Here is a 21,053-nt window from a genome sequence, read left to right on the forward strand (position 1 = left end):
CCCCTTCCTTCTGTGCAAAACCTTTTGCACAAGCCTAGCTTTGTGCTTGTCAAGTGAGCCATCAGCTTTATACTTGTTCTTGTAGGCCCACTTGCAGCCAATTGGTTTGGTTTCAAATGGAGGATCAACCAGCTTCCAAGTGCTGTTCTTTATGAGGGCATCATACTCCTTTTGCATCTCTTTTTTCCATTCATCATGAGAAGGAGCTTCTTTGAAGGAAGTTGGTTCAAAATCTGTAGACAAGTTCAATTCACAATCATAAGAAACATCCATATCAATAGGTGAATTAGAGTCATCTACATCACCTCCATTTTGCTGGTTTGAATTTCTGGTTCCTGTCTTTCGAACTTCATCAGGATGAGAACTTTCAAGTGTCTTTGTCAGCCACTTTGGGGGACCTTTTTGAGATGGTCCAGGCTGCGCCGTTGATTGAGGTGGGATTGAATCAAGATTCAGTTTCCCAATTCTATCAATTACATCACTTAAAGCATCATCCGTTGTTGGAGTTTCATGCGGGGGAGAGTGTTCTTCAGAAGAAAATTCCACATGTTGAACTAGTATAGGAATCCCCCCTTCAAGATGTGGAATCTGATTATCAAATTCTTGAAATGATTTTGTTTTTGCGAATCTATCCAAGCGATCAAGTTGCCGCTCAACAACATTGTCAGTTTTGGATGATTCAAGAAAAATTACATCTCTAGATACAACAAACTTCTTATTTACTTCATCATAGAGACGGTATGCTTTGGAGTTGTTTGAATATCCCAGGAAGATACACTTACGACTTCTAGCACCAAGTTTGTTTCTATGTACCTTTGGTATCAAAGCATAACAGGTGGAACCAAAGACCCTGAGATGTTTTACCGAAGGAACATGTCCATACCACATTTCATAAGGAGTCTTGTTTCTTATAGCATTAGATGGACATCTATTCTTTATATATGCAGCACATAGAACAACATCAGCCCAAAACATTATCTTTACATTTTTGAAGAAAAGCATGGATCGTACCATATTTAAGATTGTCCTATTCATTCTTTCGGTTACACCATTCTGTTGGGGATTATAAGGCACAGTTGTTTGATGTTTGATTCCATGTTGGCGAAGATAGTTTTCAAATTCATTTGATGTGTATTCTTTTCCATTATCAGTGCGAATAGACCCAATATGAGATTGTGCATCATTTTCAATCCATTGATGAAAATTCTTGAATGTTTGAAAAGCATCAGATTTGTTCTTCAATAAATAAACCCAACACATTCTGGTGTAGTCATCAATAAATGTCATGATATATTTATTTCCATTTGCAGAAGGAACAGGTATTGGACCACATAAATCTGAATGAATGAGTTCAAGTTTCCTATGTGCTTTTGAATGTGAATCATGAAAAGACTGTTTGCTATGCTTTCCTAGAATGCAAGCATCACATTGCTTAAGTTTCCTAGGAATTGTAGGCAAACCAACAACACCATTTTTCTTCAATAAGCGGAGACTGTCATAGTTCAAATGTCCAAATCTAGCATGCCATAATAAACTTGATGGAAGTGTACCTTCTTCATGATGAGAATTGTATGAGAAATGTTGTGCATGAGCAGATGTTCCTTGCAATTTGAGAAGCCTTTCTTCTTCTATTCTCCTCATGACAAGTGAGTGGTCAGATGCTTTTCTTACCTCAAGCTTGCCATCAAACATATGAATGGAGTGACCTTGCTGGCGGATGTGGACCAAGGACAACAAGTTTCTCTTGAGCTGTGGGAGATATAGAACATGATCCAGAAGAAAGTCTGGAAGACCAGGCAGTTTAAGCCTAATTGTGCCAAGCCCTGATGGCTTGATTTTTGATTGATCTGCAAAGTATACTGCTCCATCAACATTGTCAGTGAAATCTTCAAAAAAATCTTTTCTATGAGTCATGTGGCAGGTTGCTTCTGAATCAAGCAACCAATCATTATTCCAAGAAGCAAGTGAAGCATTAAATAAATCTTCATTTACTCCAATGTTACATTGTGCCACAACATAGTGAGCGGATTCAGGTGCTTTACCTTTGTCTGTATCATCAGCTTTACCTTTCTGTTGATTTCTTTTCTGCTCAATTTTGTCCCATGGTAGCTTGCATGTAGAGGCATCATGTGATCCATTTCTTTTGCAGCGAATGCAGTGCAAATCTGCCTTTTGTCCTTGAGAATGTCTGCCCCCCCTCCCTCTGAAATATCTTCCTCTTCCTCTTCATCCACCTCTTCCTCTTGTAGAATCTTGAGCAGGATGCTTTTCTTTATGAGCAAGGCACACAGTCTCTTCAAAAGATTTAGGGGCTGTCTTCTTTCCAAAAGCTCTCTCTTTCAGCAAACTTTTTCACAAGAGAGTCAAAGGTTATATCTTTGAGATTTCCATTTGCTTGCAATGACTCAAGATAATTGGAGTAAGTAGGATAAAGTGCCTTGAGAAAAGCGATAAGAGGAATATCCAATTCATCCTTAGTGGATTTGATATCATGCATTATAAATTTTACTTCAAATGCAAGAGCAAGAGGATCATTATTTTGCAGTTCAAGAGTGAAGAGTTTAATCATGAGTTGGACAACTTCAAGTGCAAAATGTGAGTCATAGAGTTCTTTCAGCTTTTGTAAGGCTTCAAAGGCAATTGAATATGAAATATGGCGACTCACCTCTTCATTTACAGATGCTGCAATTAATGCATAAGCTTTGGTGTTCTTGTTTTCCCAAATGACGAGCTCTTTGTCGGAGGTAGGCTGTACTGGGTCATTGTCTCCTTCTCCGACACACACTCCTTTCCACAACTCATTGAAAATGAGGGTGTGTTTTATCATCCGGGACCATTCAGGATAGTTCTCCTTGCCAGTGAGAACTAATCCCACCATGGATATGATTGAATGCATTCTGTAGCAAAAAAAAACTTTGCTGCAAAACTTTTACTCTTAATGGAAAAAATATATAGTTCTGATATAATGGTACAACAGATTCAAATATCAATTTGCATGCTTCTGCACAATGTTAAAGCACAAAATATGGCAGTATAAAATACCCTCAACAGTACTGCGTTCACCAAAAAAAACTGAAGAATGTAGTCTAGACGTATTTGGACTCTCAATACCACGCCTTTTCTTGCTTGATTAAGAACCAGTAAGTATATAAACCCCACAACGATTGTCACATATGCTATGCAATTTTATGGATGAAAACAAATTCACTGGTAAACGCCCACAACATTTTAATTAAATATGAGTCTACTAATAAAAGTATTGTTCTCTAAATTTTTGAGTCCAAGTTTCAATGCATTTGGCAAAGGCGTGGAGTTCTTGGGGCCTCAGTTGTTCTTTCACAACGGGGAAAACAACGCACAACACATGAGGAGTAATGAGGACCCAGCAAGAAGGCGGAATGCAGGGCTCGCCGCCGCCTCTGTTCGAAGAGTCTCTGTTTGCAGATACCGCGATGAAGGCAGCTCGAGCAGATATCGCGAGGTAGTCGCTTTAGGTACCACGCAGGAATGGAAGGCTTAGCTCGGGCACCAGCAAGTCTCCACAGCCATCGACATTGATAATGAAACGCGGGTAGCTCGGGCACCAACAAGTCTCCAGGCTATACATACAGTTAATCTTCACATCAATGACGCACACCATACATACCAAATCTACCATCGTAGCATGGATGAGCAGCACAATGAATCAATGGTATAGATGAACGACCAACGATTTTTAATGCACAGGTTTCCAGATTTCGACCGGCGCATATTTAAAATTGGATTACGGCAAAGAGAAATCAGCCACAGGTTAGCTATTCAAGCGCGCTTGCTTTGGCTGTGGATGATTTGAAAAACGATTCTTGAAAATTGAGGTCTACGGAAAGACGGTGAGGGCGGAAGACGTGCCATCATTTCGGATTTCGGTTCTGGACAGGAGAGATGTCGCAAGATCAGAGAGTCACTGTGGATTGACAGACGCAGGTCTTATAAATGGAATATGGCAGAACAACAAACGTTTATGGATAGATGCCTTCTGGTAGACAGAGAGCGCAGGTAAAGGAATATGGCAGACAGACAGAGGAGTTACAAGGAGCATGAGAGCTAAAAAAGGAGCTGGCTCTGATACCATGTCAGGCCAGGAAGTAACTCCACAAAACAAAAACTGATTCGTATATCTATTCCATCAGGTAGGTCTGTTATATACATGAGGAAGAGACTGTTCAGTTCATTTCCCGATGACTGTTCATATTTCTCATTTATTTATTTACATATATTTACCCAATCACAAGGATTAGGTGTCAACAGTTAGTAGAAGTATCTTCTTCCAGTTCGATCAGCTTGCCCTCCTTAGTGGGGTTGGACTCTACTACTGTTCTCTTCTTGAAGTGACACACTCAACTTTGTTGTAGGGTTTTCTTTGTCGCCGATTTCTTTAAGACATTTAAGGTAAATGGGCCATTCTTTGTCTTGACATGGTTCTAGATGAGGTTCTACCATGCTCTCTTCACTGATTTCTTCATTCTGAAGATGGAGACAAGTAGTTTCTTGGTTTCCTTCTTCAACAATGTCTCCCTTATCGCTTATGTTACCCATTTCTTGGGCCATTTTCAAATAAACTATCCATTCATCATCATTCCTTAAATTATGCAATAACAGTTCAGGAGAGGGAGGAGAAGGTTGAGCTTCTTCATGGAAATATTCTTTACTTGCATAATCTTTTTCTAACTTGAAGAGCCTTTGATGTATTGCACTCTAATTTTGTTTCCAGTCTCTCAAAATCCGCTTCATCTTATTATGAAATTGAGCTTATTGCTCTTTTATTTGTTGGGTTAAGAGAGTGATAAGATTTGGAATAGCCTCTATGATCACTGTTTTCTTGAGCTTTTGCACACAAGGCTCAACATATTTTTCTTTGTCCTAGTCTGGTAGGAAACTTAGTGTATTCTCCTTTTTATTTATTCCCATACAAAGATCGTAGGAGGGATACCTATCATATTCCATCATGAAGTCATTAATCTTTTCTTGCATTCTTCCTTGCATATCAATGAAGACACAAATATCTTCAATCTCTTCATAACCATAGACCCATTGCCTCTGAATTTTTTTAATGCACTAAGGGAATGGTTTAATCTCTTTGGGCTCAAAACTATAGTACCATTTCCATGCTTCATATCGTTGCATTACCCATGAAAAGGATTTCATTAAGTAACCTTCAAAGACAATGTTAGTAGTAAAATATAATTCATAAAAAAACTCTTAAGAAATCTAGAGCTAACCATGGATTTTTATTAAACTTAGAGACATGTTTAGGAAAATTAGCAATGGGAGAATGAGGATGTTTAGGAAAATTAGCAATGGGAGAACGAGGATATCTTGGAATGCATGATAAATTGAAAGGAACAAAATTCAAATATGTAGTCAATAGATAAATCCTTATTAGAACCCATAGTTCATACATGAGGATGATGATTTCTTAAATTGAAACAATTACCATAATGTGGAGTTGCCCATGTTTACCTTAATTCTTACCTTGGAGAGAAGCATTTTATACTATACTTCTTTAGATTTTGTTGAAGTAGAGTTGCTAGACGTGATCCTGCAAGTTAGTCCTTAAACCAGTGTTACTTGGGAGCGGGAGCGAAAGCGGGGAGTGGGAGCGGAAACGGGTGCGGGAGCGACATTTTTAGAAGCTCCCGATTTGGGAGCGAATCCCGGAGTGTTTTTATATATATATATATATATATATAAAACAAAAAAAAAACATAGATTGAACCATATAACAACAATCATCTAGAAGTTATAATCTTCATCAACCACGTCCACAAGTTAGTAACATAGTAACATACAACATATTGAGTCTCATGATTCATCAATCTTAAAGTTTCAAGCTTTCAAAATCAATATATAACATTTATCATCATTGATCGCCGAAGTTGTACTTGTAAGCTAAGTGTAACCATTACAACAAATAATATCTAACATGAAATGAAATGTTATAAAATGAAATGAAATGAAACAACTTTCAACTTTCATGAAGCATCATATTCATAATTCGTTACTAATGAGTTATAATTGCCAACTTCAAACTTAAATTGTCATATATTGTTTAAAAAAATATCATAATAAATATGAAAGAGTCAATAGTTATAAAAACTACTAGAAACTAGAAAAGACAAGTAAATCTATTATCTATTGCTTATGCTTGGGCCTCTTGCCACCACGAGAAATGTCTAATTTTTTAGTCTCTTTGGAAAATCAGGATCTTTGTCATTAATATCACCCTATAAGTATTACTATCCATAGGTATCTTTGTCATTACCTCTGTATCTGTATAGGGATCTTTGTCGTTAATATCACCCTCTAAGCATTAACATAAGATGGAAAAAGCATAGCATGTCAAGTCAAGATTTTGTTTGAGTGATGCATACATTTTTAGGAGGGTCATGATAAAGGAGTTCGACAACTAATGTCACTAACATCAAGGTACATAGAAGGATTGGTGCTCTTGATTAAATATGAGTTCTATACACTAATACATGACAAAATTCAATGGAAACATTGCAATCCCTCAATCATGAAATCCTGAAAAACTGATAAGTCTGTTGGATTTTGAATGAAAATTCTATTTTCTCCATATGAAATCCAATGAGGTCGGAACCACTCTCAAACATCCTGAGTCATTTCATGGTAATGTTAAAAATTTAAGTAAAAGGATGAAAATGAAGATTAAGGAGAATGTCACTTTTACTTTCTTTTAAACATTACCTTGAATCGCATATCAATACTAGGGCCATAGGCTTGATCATTAAGCTGCCCCACTGAAAACTTATTTGTTTCTTTGAAAACAAATTGCATTTGGAACATTACTGCAAATTTTTTGTTTGCAAAAATGGCTAAACGCTCCCAAAAAGGTAGGGAGCGTTTTTTTCTAGGGAGCGCGCTCCCAAAAAACACTCCCTCCTCGGGAGTGTTTTCGAGAGCACGCTCCAGAGCCTCTCCTGCTTGGAGCGCGAATTGGGAGCGGGAGCGCTCCCCAACAACCCTGCCTTAAACAAATATCTCATCATGTACAAATACAAAATCAAAAGCTTACCAAGGGTGTTGTTGTGTCCAACCAAGGTTAAATGGTCTTCTCCCTGGCAATGACGCCAAAAACTGCCATTGATCACTTTAGCAAGGAGGTTGTGAAGGTCCATGCAACTTGCTATGATTGGCGCACAAAGGATAAGGGCCCACTGTCACCTCGGCCCAAATCCTCACTTTTCAAGTCCAACTTCCTATGGAAAGACTATGTGAGGATTCCCTTTAAGTACACCCAACCAAATGAGTATCAATGCCTTAAATGGGGTCTGGATGATGTGGTGGAATTAATTGTTTCCCTACTAGTTTATTGTGTAAAAATCTGCAACAAATACTTCTAAACCAACAAGATTAATCACTCAAATTCAAGAGATATAACAATGTAAATAACTGACGTGTGTTTAATTAATATACTAACCAAATCTATGATAATTTTAATGATTATAGTTTTGGTTAGAGGGTTTCCTTTGTTAATTAGTTTGCTGTCCTGTGATTGTAGACTGCGAAATCTGCAGAAAAATGTAGGTACAACAGACAATTCCCCTTGAAAATAGCCATCCAAATAGTGCGTTAGCACTCTAGATCACAGATCTAGGGGTGGAGAAGCTAGGGTTTGTAAGATGGGCCACTTTGGGTCAACCCCAAGCATTATACCAGCGATGCAATATCCAGCAAGCTGATTCTTTATAATGACATAATATGATCTCACAAATCAATAACAACTTGAAAGAGAGGAGAGGCCAGCCTTTTATAATTTCTTTTCTAACGGCTAGTTAACATCCAATTCAACCTTTCTCTCAAAATAATATTTTTTTACTTGTCAACGACATGTCAAAGGCTAATTAAATTACAAAAATAATTTTTTAATTACAATGATTTTTCTCACTAAGGGGTTTCACTTGGCTCATTTGCCCCTTAGAAGTCCAACATTCTACTTATATTGACCCTAGAAGAGAAAAAGATGAAGAATGGTAGTCAAAAGATGCTCAACGTTCCACCTTGAAGACTCCAATGACTATTTGAAGTGGCTTGCTCCACTAATTTTGGTTTAATTTGGCCCTTGGGAATTTGACTCCATAGAAGTTTTGGTTTGCACAATGGTCCAACGGTCCATTTGATCCAGGTGGATGTTGGTGGCCACCCATCTATCCCACTTGGACCCCCACAACTGTCTCTTTTAGTTTTTTAGTTTCCGTAATCGTAGCACAATTTAATATTTTTAGCAATTTTTCAGGTCTAGAACTTCTAGAGCCGTTTTGAGGCCCTAAACGACGTTTTTTGGGAAATCTGGGAGCAACATGGGTCCATGGACCGATGTTGCTCTTCCCAAAGTTGTAGTGCTCGGATAGATCTTTCTAACGAGCTATTGTACGCGTCAAATGAAGATCGTATGCCAAAGTTACAACCTCGCGAAGTTGTGTACCAATTTACCCAAACAGGGCCCACATTTTGGCGTTTCATCTTCTAGAGTTAGGTTTTTGGATGTTTAGGGTTTTCCATTGTTTCTCAACAATAAATAGGCCTTCAAGCCTCATTGTAACACAATTCAGAGGCATGTAGCCGCCACATCTCTTCTCAGAGATAAGCTACCATCGCCCTAGCTGGTTTATTTCCATCGCTATTTGTAAGCATATTTCAGTATTTTACATTAATGAAATGAAGTATTATTTTCGTTGCATCTTTGTGTTTATGGTTATCTCTGTAATTTGTTGCATTCCTATTTAAATCCAAATCAGTGGTATCAGAGGGGTCTGCTTTTTCTCTGTTTTTCTTTGCATGTCCCTAACGAGGTCGAGGTATAAGGAGTTAGGGCTTGAACTGGTCGAACCTTTGCGAGACTAGCCTCGTAAATCCCGACGGCCTCCCGTGGCGGATGAAAAGAAAGACGAGGGGGCAGGAGATCCTATCAAAATCTTGCTCAAAGAAGCCCTCGAGCAACAAAGGAACGTGTTGATGGACAACTTCGCCCAGATCCTTCAGCAGCTACCCAGAGGCGACGCATCGGCTTCCAACAGCTACTTTGGAAACGCCACACCCTTTAAGGTACATGTTAATTTTGAAATCCCCATCTTTGAGGGCCAGTAGATGTAGATGTCGTAGATAAATGGTTAAATCTGCTAGAAGGGTATTTTTCTGTTCATGAATTTTCGAGTTGGGAAAAGATTGTTTTCGCTCTTCTCAAAGCAGCCCCACACGTCAAGGACTGGTGGGAAACCTGTTGCGAGTAGAAGGATGAAAGTACGGGCTCACTATTTTCAGCTGCACCCAATTGGAATTCATTCTGGGATGCCATCAAGGAGCAATACTACCCTGTCAAAAGCTATGAGGACAAATACATAAAGTGGACCACGTTGCGGCAGGGAAGAGACCAAGATGTCCCAGAGTTAACAAACATTTTTCATACCCTTCACACACAGTTGGGTATCAAAGATTCTGAGCTGCATCTGGTACTGAAATACCGTGGCTGCCTACACAGATACATCCAGGAAGAGATGGAGTTCCTGAACATCTCCTCGCTCGACACGACGTAGCGATACCAATGTTTTAAAACTCTGACTCCAACTCCGACTTGGTCAAGGGCCGACTTCGACTCCGACTCTGACTCAGTATCGACTTGGCCGGCTCGATTTCAATGACTCGGTCGTTGTAAAAAATACTTTAAATATTTATTTTTTATAAAAACACATAATTTTAAAGATTTTCATTCAAGTTTCCAAACACACAGCATTAGAATATAGATAGTAGACAACATATGATCAAAGTAGGCTCATGAATATATCCATTATATCAAAATGGCACCCAGTGCACTGTCCAATACATACACGATGATGATATGGAGATCAAAACAAAAACACATAACCAAGGAGGCTATAAATGGTCTCTACAACAAAAGTCTGTGACCAGTACTACTGGCTACTGCTAGAGTTGCCAACATCATCTGGCTCAGTGTTACTTGGGAGCGGGAGCGAAAGTGGGGAGTGAGAGAGAAAACAGGAGCGGGAGCGACATTTTCAGAAGCTCCTGGTTTGGGAGCTAATCCCAGAGGAGTTCGACAACCAATGTCACTAACATCAAGGTACATAGAGGGATTGGTGCTCTTGATTAAATACGAGTTCCATACCCTAATACATGACAAAATTCAATGGAAACATTGCAATCCTCCAATCTTGAAAACCTGAAAAACTGATAAGTCTGCTGGATTTTGAATGAAATCTAAAATTCTACTTTGTCCATATGAAATCCAATGAGGCCGGAACCACTCTCAAACATCTTGAGTCATTTCATGGTAATGTTAAAAATTTAAGTAAAAGGATGAAAATGAAGATCAAGGAGAATGTCACTTTTACTTTAAGAATTTAACATTACCGTGAAATTTGAATAGCATATCAATACTAGGAGAGGGGAATGGACCCCAAATAGCATTTAACTAATTTAGAAAACACCTTGGAGTCCCCAACACTTAGCTAACAGTTAATTTTTTTTTTTTTTTTTTTGTATTAAATATGAAAAATCACATTTTTTTGGGGTTACAAGCCGCATTCATTGACTCGGCCGAGTTATTGCGGAACTGGCCGGGTCAACTGAGTCAATCATGACTCGGCCTCTCGTTCTGTTTTTTCTGCCGGCTCACAAAAAATCCCAACGACTCGGATCAACTCGGCCGTTTCGGATTCGATTCGGTCATTTTTTAAAACATGGAGCGATATGCTGTCAAAATTGAGCAGAAGTTTAAATAGAAGAAGCGGGACTTTGGATCTGCGAATTCGAAGCAAGGGAAAGGCTTCCCCAAATCGCAAAACCAAGGACAAATCCAAGGCGGGGCAACCCAAGACAACCCGTCGAAGCCACAAGAAAAGAACAACACCGCGAAGTCGAAGAAGGACACAGGAAAGTGGTGTGAGTTCCATAAGAGCCCCACTTACAACACAAGTGAGTGTCAGACCAAGCAGTCGCTGGTGGCCAAGTTGAAGGCTTCTGAATCAGATGCATGTTCTGACCCTGAGTCAAAACCCGACAAGGGGAATGGCAAAGGAAAGTAGATCATTGACGCGGAGCCTAACGACACTGTTGCCACCGCCAAGGTTCAGAAGAATGAGCCTGAAGATCCAGAGGAGGGGGAGCGTCTTTTCCACTCATAGATGTGGGTGAAGGGTTTGCCGCTACAATTCATTGTTGACAGTGGCAGCCAAAAGAACCTCATTTCAGTAGAGGTCGTGAAGCGGTTGGGCCTATCGACTACACCACACCCATAGTCGTACAGTATCAAGTGGCTTCACCAAGGACGAGATCTTCGAGTTCGCCAGTAGTGCAACCTTCCCTACAGCATCAAGCCCTTCACAGATGAGGTATTTTGTGATGTTACACCTCTAGATGTTTGTGATGTATTATTAGGCTAGCCATACTTGTGGAGGCGACATGCTGTGTATGAGTCAAGGCTTCGCGTTGTTATTATTTCTTTGGGTAATTCATTATACAGGATACCAGAGGTAGCCCCACCTACCGCCACCTCTTTGAGCATTGCTAAGAAATGAAACAAGCTCATCTCCCAGACTAGGAAATTCATTTTCTGTCTGGTTCGCTCCCAAAGTAAGGGGAAGATCGTTGCCACATCCATGACCCTTGCGAAGGGTTCCTCCACGCAGCAGCAACAACAGAGGGATACAGTCATGAAAGAACACAGGAACAACCTCTCCTCACCCACAAGGGCACCACACAATTTTCAGGTGGGCGACAAAGTTTGGTTACTTATGCAGAAAGAACGCCTTACAAGAGCCCATCAGAAGCTCAGACCACTCCGACATGGTCCTTACAACATTACCAAGGTTGTGGGAGACAATGCTTTGGAGTGCAACATTCTTCCATTCCTTCGCCTACACCAAGTGTTCAATGTGTACCGCCCTTAACCATGCTTCCCACCATTATTGGACACATCCGAGATTGCAGAACAGCTCACCAGGGACCAAGTTCAGTGGATGGAGGTACTCAACGCAATGGGGACCATTGCTTCCTAATGGGGGAGGAATGATCCAGGTGGATGTTGGTGGCCACCCACCTATCCTGCTTGGACCCCCACAACTGTCTCTTTCAGTTTTTCAGTTTCTGTAATTGTAGCACAATTTACTATTTTTAGCAGTTTTTTGGGTCCTGAACTTTCGGAGCCGTTTTGAGGCCCTAAACGATGTTTTTTCAGAAATCTGGGAGCAACATGGGTCCATAGATCGATGTTGCTCTTCCCAAAGTTTTAGTGCTCGGATAGATCTTTCTAATGAGCTATTGTACGTGTCAAATGGAGATCGTATGCCAAAGTTACGACCTTGGGAAGTTGTGTACCAATTTACCCAAACGGGGCCCACAGTTTGGCGTTTCATCTTCTAGGTTTAGGTTTTTGGATGTTTAGGGTTTTCCTGTTTCTCAACAATAAATAGGCCTTCGAGCCTCATTGTAACACAATTCAGAGGCATGTAGCCTCCACACCTCTTCTCAGAGATAAGCTACCATCGCCTTAGCTGGTTTATTTCCATCACTGTTTGTAAGCATATTTCAGTATTTTACATTAATGAAATGAAGTATTATTTCCACTGCATCTCTGTGTTTATGGTTATCTCTGTAATTTGTTGTGTTCCTGTTTAAATCCGGATCACCATTTGTCCCTTAAATAACTAGTTTGACCCCCAAAGTTCCTCTTAAATTGACTTTAATGGTTAGTAAGGTCAATTTGGCTACCTTTGCTAGATCTTCAATGCCCTTGAGATTTTGAGGATTTTAGAACATAGGAGGTCGGGCTAGTGTTTTACATAACTTTTGATGTCTTGCATGCCCCTTTATGCCAAGTCTCTTGGACCCATATGTGCCATGTCATTATGCCTCGAGAGGGATCTCCAATACCCTAGAGAATTTACCACTTGGGTATTATCTGGCTGATTTTGTAGACCACTCTTGATGTATTGCATGTCAAATTCTGTCAAGATCTGCCCCTATTATGCCACTTGGAAGCCATTTTCTGGATGATACCTTCACATTTTGGAAAATTTACAACGTGACATGTCATCCAAAATTTTCGCTGAGTATCTTGAGACTAAGTTGACTTTTTTTACTTCTGCGATCACATGCATCGTAAAACATGAACTGCCTTGGGAAATGTGAAAATATTGATTTGGTGAGATTGCCATGCTGAGATTTGTATGAAGAATACTACACCAATGCCAAGGACATTTCAAGACTCTATGACTCATAACCATATGGTAAGACATACGTGCAACTTGATGCGGGTTGGATTGGCCCATACACCGGTGATCACCCCTCCATAACCAAGGCTCCTCTAAACCATTAGTTTCCCTGAGATCTATCTACAATGCCTCTATCCTATACAGGACAAAGGGATGGACTTAACCCTAAATGACAAGCCATGGCTGACCATCACAAGGTCTAGGAAATCTAATACAATATCTCACATGGTTGTTACAAGGCTTTAGATTTGTGACCTTGGGACTACAATGGTGATAAACACAACATGAAAATGTATGTGTACCCCTGTTGACATGAGGGGTAACATCTCCCACATAGAGATGCATCATTCCTACCAGTGTTTTTAAAACCGGAACCGGTGACCGAACCGGTCCACCTAATGAACCGGTTTACCGACCGGAACCGGTCTAACCGGGACTGGTTTGGTCTAAACGAACCGGTTTTTAAAAAATACATTAAATAATTAATTTTTAATGAAACAAAACTATTTTTAAGATGTAAAACCATGATTCCAAGCCAATAGAGACAAAATATGCAAAGTTTGCTCATTTATATACCATGCAAAGGTGAATATATCAAAATGGCACCGAGTGCAATACATATCATCGACAAAATAGCAAAATACATAAGAAATGAGGCTCTAAATGGCCTATAAAGTCCAAAAACAATGCTGCAAGCTATGAGGCCATTGGCCTACTACAAGTCTACAGTGTACACATGATCAATCATCAAGTCCATCACCACTACTAGACACATGATCATCATCAGGAGCTACATAGACATCATCTGGTTCAGAGTCTGAGGATGCCTCTGCCTCATCTGCAACATCAGTATCAATGCCACCAATGACAATAGAAGTGGACCTAATGGAGGCACGAGTTTGTCGACCTGCACGACTAGTGCCTTCCATTGGTTCCTTGCCTTTCCTTGATGCCGCTACTGATCCTGGTTCTGATGCCGCCACATAATCTGCCTCATCCTCCGCTAAAGCCATGTCGATATCAAAATCAGCCTCAAACACAGGATCTTCAGTCTCCTCCACCCATTCTGATGTTGGATCAATATCGTCCAACACAATGGGATCTAGATCAGGTGATTTGCTCATCATTTGGTTCCTCCTCAGTCGAAGGTTGTATTGCACAAAAACAAGATCATTTAACCGTTTTTGTTCCAAACGGTTTTTCTTCTTCGTGTGTATGCGCTCAAAAACAGACCAATTGCGCTCACAACCTGAAGCACTGCAAGTTTGACTGAGGAATCTAATTGCAAACCTTTGCAATTGAGGACACTGGCCACCAAATGACTCCCACCAATGTGCTGCAAAGAAAAAGACAATAATTAGTAACTTAGTTTATAATTTGAATTGTAAAGAACGTAAACAATTTTAACTTGAAATGAAAAACAAAATGGAAATTGGAATTGCTTACCTGGTTGGTCCACATCTCTTGCCATCTTTGCCAAGTTTTTGCCAAAAGTACCACTTGCTTGATTGAAAATAGTAAGCTGTCTATGTATATCCAACTGGTCTACATGGTTAGGGACCATGCGCTCCAAGCAATCAATCAATCCAGCTCTGACCTCCCCATCATGCTGATCTCCTAGCCGATTTTTATAGTGATACCTTGGGTTCAAAAAATACCCGGCTGCATGTATAGGACGATGGAGTTGATTGTTCCATCTGTTATCAATGATCTCCCATATACGGCCATATTTAGCTAACCTGTCATTGTAAGCTGCCCGTATCTGCTCCTTTGCCTGATCCATAGCTTCATAAATGTAGCCCATGGCCAATCTTTCCCCATCCACCAACCTTAGCACCTTAACAAGGGGCTCGGTAATTTTCACAAGCTCTACAGACCTTTTCCAAAAATAAGTGTCTAACACTTTCTTTTTGGTGTCTTTTCCATCTGGTCTACGAGCCCACCGAGATTCAGACCATTCATCAGAGGAAAACATTTTCTGCAAGTTTCTATGTTGACCATTGAGACATTGCAACGTGAGGAAGTGAGTTGCAAATCTCGTAATTGCAGGCCTAACAAGCTCTTTGCCTCCAGTGTGTTTCCTCATTAGGCTCAATACCCATGAGTGGTTGTAAATGTATTTTGTAATGCACTTGGCATGCTCTACAGTGTTTTTTACCCACTCCACCTTGCCTATATCCTCAAGCATGAGGTCTATGCAATGTGCAGCACATGGAGTCCAAAATATGGTCTTATATTTGGCCTCAAGCATCTTTCCAGCAAGAACATAGTTTGAGGCATTATCAGTGATGACCTGCACAACATGCTGCTCCCCAACTTCCTGAATAATGTTATCCAAAAGCTCAAATAGAAGGCTTGCATCCTTTACCCTATCAGATGCATCAACTGATTTCAAAAACATGGTTCCTTGAGGGCAAGAAACAAGGAAATTAATGATAGTGCGGTTCTTTCCATCGGTCCATGATTCCATCCATCTGACATAATGGAACAACCTGTTTTGACCCATGACTCTTTAAACTCAACCAAATACTCATCAATGGAAGATATCTCTTTTTGCAAAAGAGCTCCCCTCAAGTCATGCATACTAGGGCCTTTGAAGCCCTTTCCTGCAGCTATAACAGAGTCCCACATAGCTTGGTAATAAGGTGAGCGACAGCATTAAATGGGATATCTGAATCATACCACCATCTAGCAATGTATTGGTGAGAAGTTTCTTTGCATTGTTTTTTCCAATGCTGATCCAAAGTGGGTTGAGAACTTGGCTGGGAGGAAGTGGGATTAGATTTAGAAGAGGCAATGGTGGCAGAAGATGAGAAATAACTTTGGATGTTTGGTCTCTTTGTTCCTTTTGATGGTTGGCCAACTCCAACAGAAGGATGAACATAGTGAAAGGGGTCATTGGTGGAAGGGATAGAAGTGGAGTCTTGAATCTCATAATCATCATACCCACTCTGTTTCAAAACATTCATGGTTTCCATTAATTCCCTCTTCCTTGCAATTTCATCTTGGATGGCCTTCTCCCTAGCCTTATCCTCATAAAATTTTTCAAGCTTGGCAATGTATTCTGCCCTAATAGGACCTAACAGTTCTTTTGGTGCATCACATGGCTTTACTTGGCCTCTTACCCCAGCCAAGTGTTGTTTCAACCTAAGAATACCCCCACCTCCAATAGATTTATGGCATAATTTGCATATCATTTTTCCCTCAATTACATCACAATGAACCCATGCACTGTCGTTTCCTTTTGGAGCCATGTTTGCTTGAAATAATAACAATTTGCAAATAAATCTGCCATTTAAAAAAAAAATTGCAGCTAAGGAACATGGAAAACCAATGATAAATGTAGGAAAAAAATGCACATGCAAGCTACAAAATTTGATAGCATAGAGCTAGAGAGTTCATAGGCTTAGCATAGATGATAGATCATTGAAGTGAGAAGTTTATAGCACAAAAAAAATAATTCATGGACAGCAGACTCAAATGAGGAATTATCAAGTGCAAATCCTTACCTGGAAATGCAAAGTAGCTCCCTTAGCCTCCTCTTGATGATGGCAACTCCACTGACAGCTACACACTATCTCCAAAATAGCTCCAACTCCAACTCCAAGATGACTACTTCAGCAAAAACTCCACACTCTCCAAGCTCACAAACAAACTCACAAACACTCACAAACACTCCAAATCAGTTGTGTGAGACAAATGAGAGTGAGAGGGGTGTCTTATAGCAAGTGTGAGGGTGTTTTTGGAGGGAAAATACCTTTCCCTCACCCCCAAAACCCCTAAACCGCCCTCATTTCCAAAACCGCTGCGCTTTTTTGCTTTAACCGGCGGCCTGTCCATAAACCGGCCGGTTTAGGACGGAACCGGCCGGTTTGCTATAAACCGGCCGGTTCCGCCCTAAACCGGCCGGTTTTTACCGGTTAGGGCCTTTTTTTGGGCACGAGGGGGTCTAAACCGGGTTAGAAGGGCCGGTTCGGACCGGCCAGGCTTCCAACCGGCCGGTTAGGCCGGTAACCGGTTTTTTCCACCGGTTTTTAAAACTATGATTCCTACACCATGTATTCAACTGATAATGGAATTCATTGATTACCTGAATTGCAAGCGTGCAGCTAATTCGGATGGTCAGGAAGCTCAATGGCTTCTAACATGTTTTATCCTGCTCCTCTATATCAGTTGAAAGTGATGTTGCCAATGAACAATAGCAATTAGTAGTTACTGCTGCCATTTCCATTTGAGAACCTGTCATGCAGGAAAGAAATCTCCCTGGAGAGGATATGTTACCTTTTACTTGTATTTGTGTGATACTATTCAATTGGACTTGTTCACGTCGCACGATGAGTAAATAAACCCTTACTACTGAAACTTTAATGTCTTTGCTTAATATGTTGGGTAAGAGGTTGGAGATGGTTGGCTTTCAGATGTTTTATTGTTTGCAAGTAACTGACTTGCATTTTGGTTGCTTGTAAATTGGTACAAGAATTTAAAATTTATGCTTGCCTGTCAGATTTATGTAGACAATTGAGTCAAGAGCTTGGAGGTGGTTGGCTTTCAGATGTTTTATTGTTTGCAAGATTGAGTTTCCTTCAACTAGCATTGCAAGTAATTGAGTTATATTTTGGTTGCTTGCAAATGGTAAGAGGAATAAAACTTTATGGTAGCCCGTTGGATTTATGTAAACAATTGAGTTGAGTCTCTAATATAGAATAGAAAATTTGCTTGCTTTATCTGCAGCGCACAGAAGAATTGGCCAGGGCACTAAGGGGAAATTTTGGATGGCAAAAGCTTGTTAAACGAGGGGTGCATACACTGAGAAAACCAGAGTATCAGGTCATACTTCTATGATACCATTCATATGGTTCCCTATTATTATTTAAACAATAAAGTCTAAGCCTTAGATTAATGTTGGGTTTGTCTTCTTGATTTTGTATGGATGAAGAGTTGATGAATCGTTTCCTGCAGTTGTGTTATGTTGATCCTGGTATTGCTTATGGCAAGGAGCTAGAACAATTAAAGATTTTGGATAGCGAAGCATTCAAATATTGAAGTATGGTGGAGCATAAATTATGTACCGATTGAGATGAGCCTGACAATGCTGGTCTTCCATGGGATGGATGAAGATGTATGTGATGACATTGTGCATTTACTGTTGAATTTTATTTTACCATTATCTTGGAGCAGTAACTGAAGGATTGCTCACGGACATAGGTTTTTTCGATTCAGTATTATTCCAGGGGTATATTTGCATAGAGATAAAGTGGAGTAAAGCGAGAATACGAATTAAAGCAATTTTTTTTATGCCATTGAGGGTGTAGTATGGGGACATGTATGTCCTATTTCAACCTTCTACAACGGCATCATGCTACATCCATTTAGTAATGATGAGACGCATATCAGAAGAATGTTCAGCAATTGATCATATGCAGGTGATCAAATGGAGGTTTTGATGTTGAAAGTATTACACGGAAGTATGTCATTTGGCTTTCATGAGGTTACATGTATATCACATGGTATTCTGATATGGTAACTTCTTCCATTTGCAAAGTGAAGTTTATTTTATAACAATAAAAAAGTAGACCTCATCTCATCTTAAATAATTGTAAATGCTGATTCTCATTGCAGAAGCTTCCTATATGGAAGATATATCTTTCTTTATCGTCTGAGTTTGATCATTGTATGAAGCAATTGAACCGACAATATATTGAACCATATCTGAAGGTTGACAGAAACTTTTATTAACAATATTAGTTGAAGCATAAGCATTAGGAGCCTTTTCTGCTCTAGAGGCATATGTGCTCCAGATCCCTTGATGTCTTCATTTCCGTGAAGATTTGTTGCAGAAGATATCTTTGAAGTAACCCAAAGTCTTCCTTGGCCAGAACCTGTCATGGTACCAGTGTTCCTTCCGTTTCCGTTTCGGTTGCTTCCATTTTCCATTTGAATATGAAAAAGATATATCACTATATGTTTTATTGTCGTTGGATTCTAGTTCTATTGCCCCATGGTATGCAGACTGAATCCCCTTTGATTACACTAATTTTCCCATATATGATCATATCAGCCAACACTTAAAAACTCTGGGATTATACGCATGTTCACTGTTGGAATAACAGGAATGGGGTGTTCTAGTTCTTCATTTTTGTCTCTTCTAGTATGCCATTTGCAATTTTGCAGGGACCTGATAACCCTGATTACTTCAGCTTGAAAGTTTCTCTTTTCCTTGCAATAAGGATCTTGAATAGCTTACAAGACACGGACTTTGACAATGTTTCTTCATAACATCAGCATCAATAATTTCCCACAATATTCTTTAAAAGCAAATGGTGTATCAGATCTGCTTCGTATCGAGATGGACACCTTGAAACATGCCTAGGAAAATATAGATAAATGTGTGTATGGTTCTCTCTAGCCACAGACTCCATAGTGAAGCACTTCTTGGGCACTATATTAGAGTTTCACTATTCTTTTATAATACTGACAAACTTTTCACAGAGGTTACTATGCCTAGGAACTCTCATATTTTTTTGAATGTCTGTTTGGAAGAGACCATCACATTGCAATATCCCTGATGTGTTGGATCCACTATAATACTACACCATTTCTGAACAAATCCCAAATGCCAAAGTGGTGGGTAACACTTGCATTGTGTGTTTAGGGTGTGCACGTTTTACATAATCCCAAAATCCTGCCTACAACAATCACTTCACCAATTCAGAGGCAGGATTTTGGGTACACGTCCCCATGTTGTGCAATAGCATTCTTCCTGATTCTTGTACTGACATCATCAACAGTCTCAATTTCATGCCTTCTGGACCTTCATGGGATTGTGGTTGTTTTCTATGCATTGTTTGTAATTACAAGCCATCTTACAACAATGGTATATCACTATGATGAGATTTTGTTCCAGATTAATGCTCTCTTTGTCATTTGTGTTTATGTTGAATATATGGTAACAACTGTGAGGCAAGGGTCATTAATGAGGCATTACCCTATCAGAATCTTTTCCAATTGGAAAGTGTGTTTTGAGGTGTTAATTCCTATTTTGATATGATATCACTCCCTCACTCCCAGATGAACATCATTGACATATTTGCTGTTGAAAAGCTTGTTTTGGGGTGTAAGTTCCTAATTTGATATCATAGCATTCTCCCTCGCTCCAAGATGAACATCATTGACATCTTCGGAGTCATACCTTGTGAGAAGGGTGATTTTTGTGACATTATTCTTGCCAAAGCTTTTGCTAGTCTAGACACTGTAGCTCAGGTGCAAGTCTCCAAGTTGATTTGATAGCATCTTCCCTTACTGCGATATTAACATCGTTGATAAGTTAGGCATCATCCATTGTGAACCCATTTGCCCTATGGTTTTTATCTATCCATGTTTATAATGAAAACTATTTTACTGCAATGGCATATCCATATAATGGGATCTCATTTGGCATTAATATTATCCTCATTTATTGCACGACAATACTATTCTCCCTTGGGGTGTGTTTGTGTGTTTTGAATGGGACTTGTCTACCAACGCTACAAAATAGCCGGGACGGCAGTTTTTTTGCCACAATCCTGTAAAAAAAATTTCAAAAAATCAGGGAGGAGTTGTGTTTGAATTGATTTTTTTTTTGTTATGTGGAAATGGATTCAGCACCATCAAAAATTCTTGGGGCACCCAAAATCCTGAAGTTTGACCGCTGTAACCAAAATTTTAAAAAATTTATGCCATAAGTTCTCATAATCTTGCTGGAATTTCTGGGTTATTTTGTGGGTT

At 39.7% G+C, this 21,053-nt stretch overlaps 2 protein-coding genes across 2 annotated transcripts in view; one reads left to right on the forward strand and one right to left on the reverse strand.

Moving 5' to 3' along the window:
- LOC149218243 (uncharacterized) overlaps window positions 1-15,795 on the reverse strand; it is a 28,795-nt gene extending 13,000 nt beyond the window's left edge. Inside the window, exons 1-2 of the mRNA XM_089383642.1 lie at window positions 14,736-15,795; window positions 14,117-14,625 (exon numbers count right to left, since the gene is read on the reverse strand). Coding sequence (XP_089239768.1) covers window positions 14,117-14,625; window positions 14,736-15,795 — 1,569 coding nt within the window. The remainder of the gene's footprint in view (window positions 1-14,116; window positions 14,626-14,735) is intronic.
- The window catches only part of LOC149218242 (Peptidase C78, ubiquitin fold modifier-specific peptidase 1/ 2), a 207,325-nt gene extending 188,256 nt beyond the window's left edge, over window positions 1-19,069 (forward strand). The window contains exons 6-7 of the mRNA XM_089383863.1: window positions 18,021-18,116; window positions 18,249-19,069. Of these exons, the coding sequence (XP_089239989.1) occupies window positions 18,021-18,116; window positions 18,249-18,332 (180 nt within the window). The 3' untranslated portion in view covers window positions 18,333-19,069. The remainder of the gene's footprint in view (window positions 1-18,020; window positions 18,117-18,248) is intronic.
- Window positions 19,070-21,053: the final 1,984 nt, after the last annotated feature.

Source organism: Pinus tabuliformis, chromosome Q, assembly GCF_031772625.1.
Source record: "Pinus tabuliformis cultivar Carrire ecotype Pingquan chromosome Q, CPIR1, whole genome shotgun sequence".
In the NCBI taxonomy this organism is placed as follows: Eukaryota; Viridiplantae; Streptophyta; class Pinopsida; order Pinales; family Pinaceae; genus Pinus; species Pinus tabuliformis.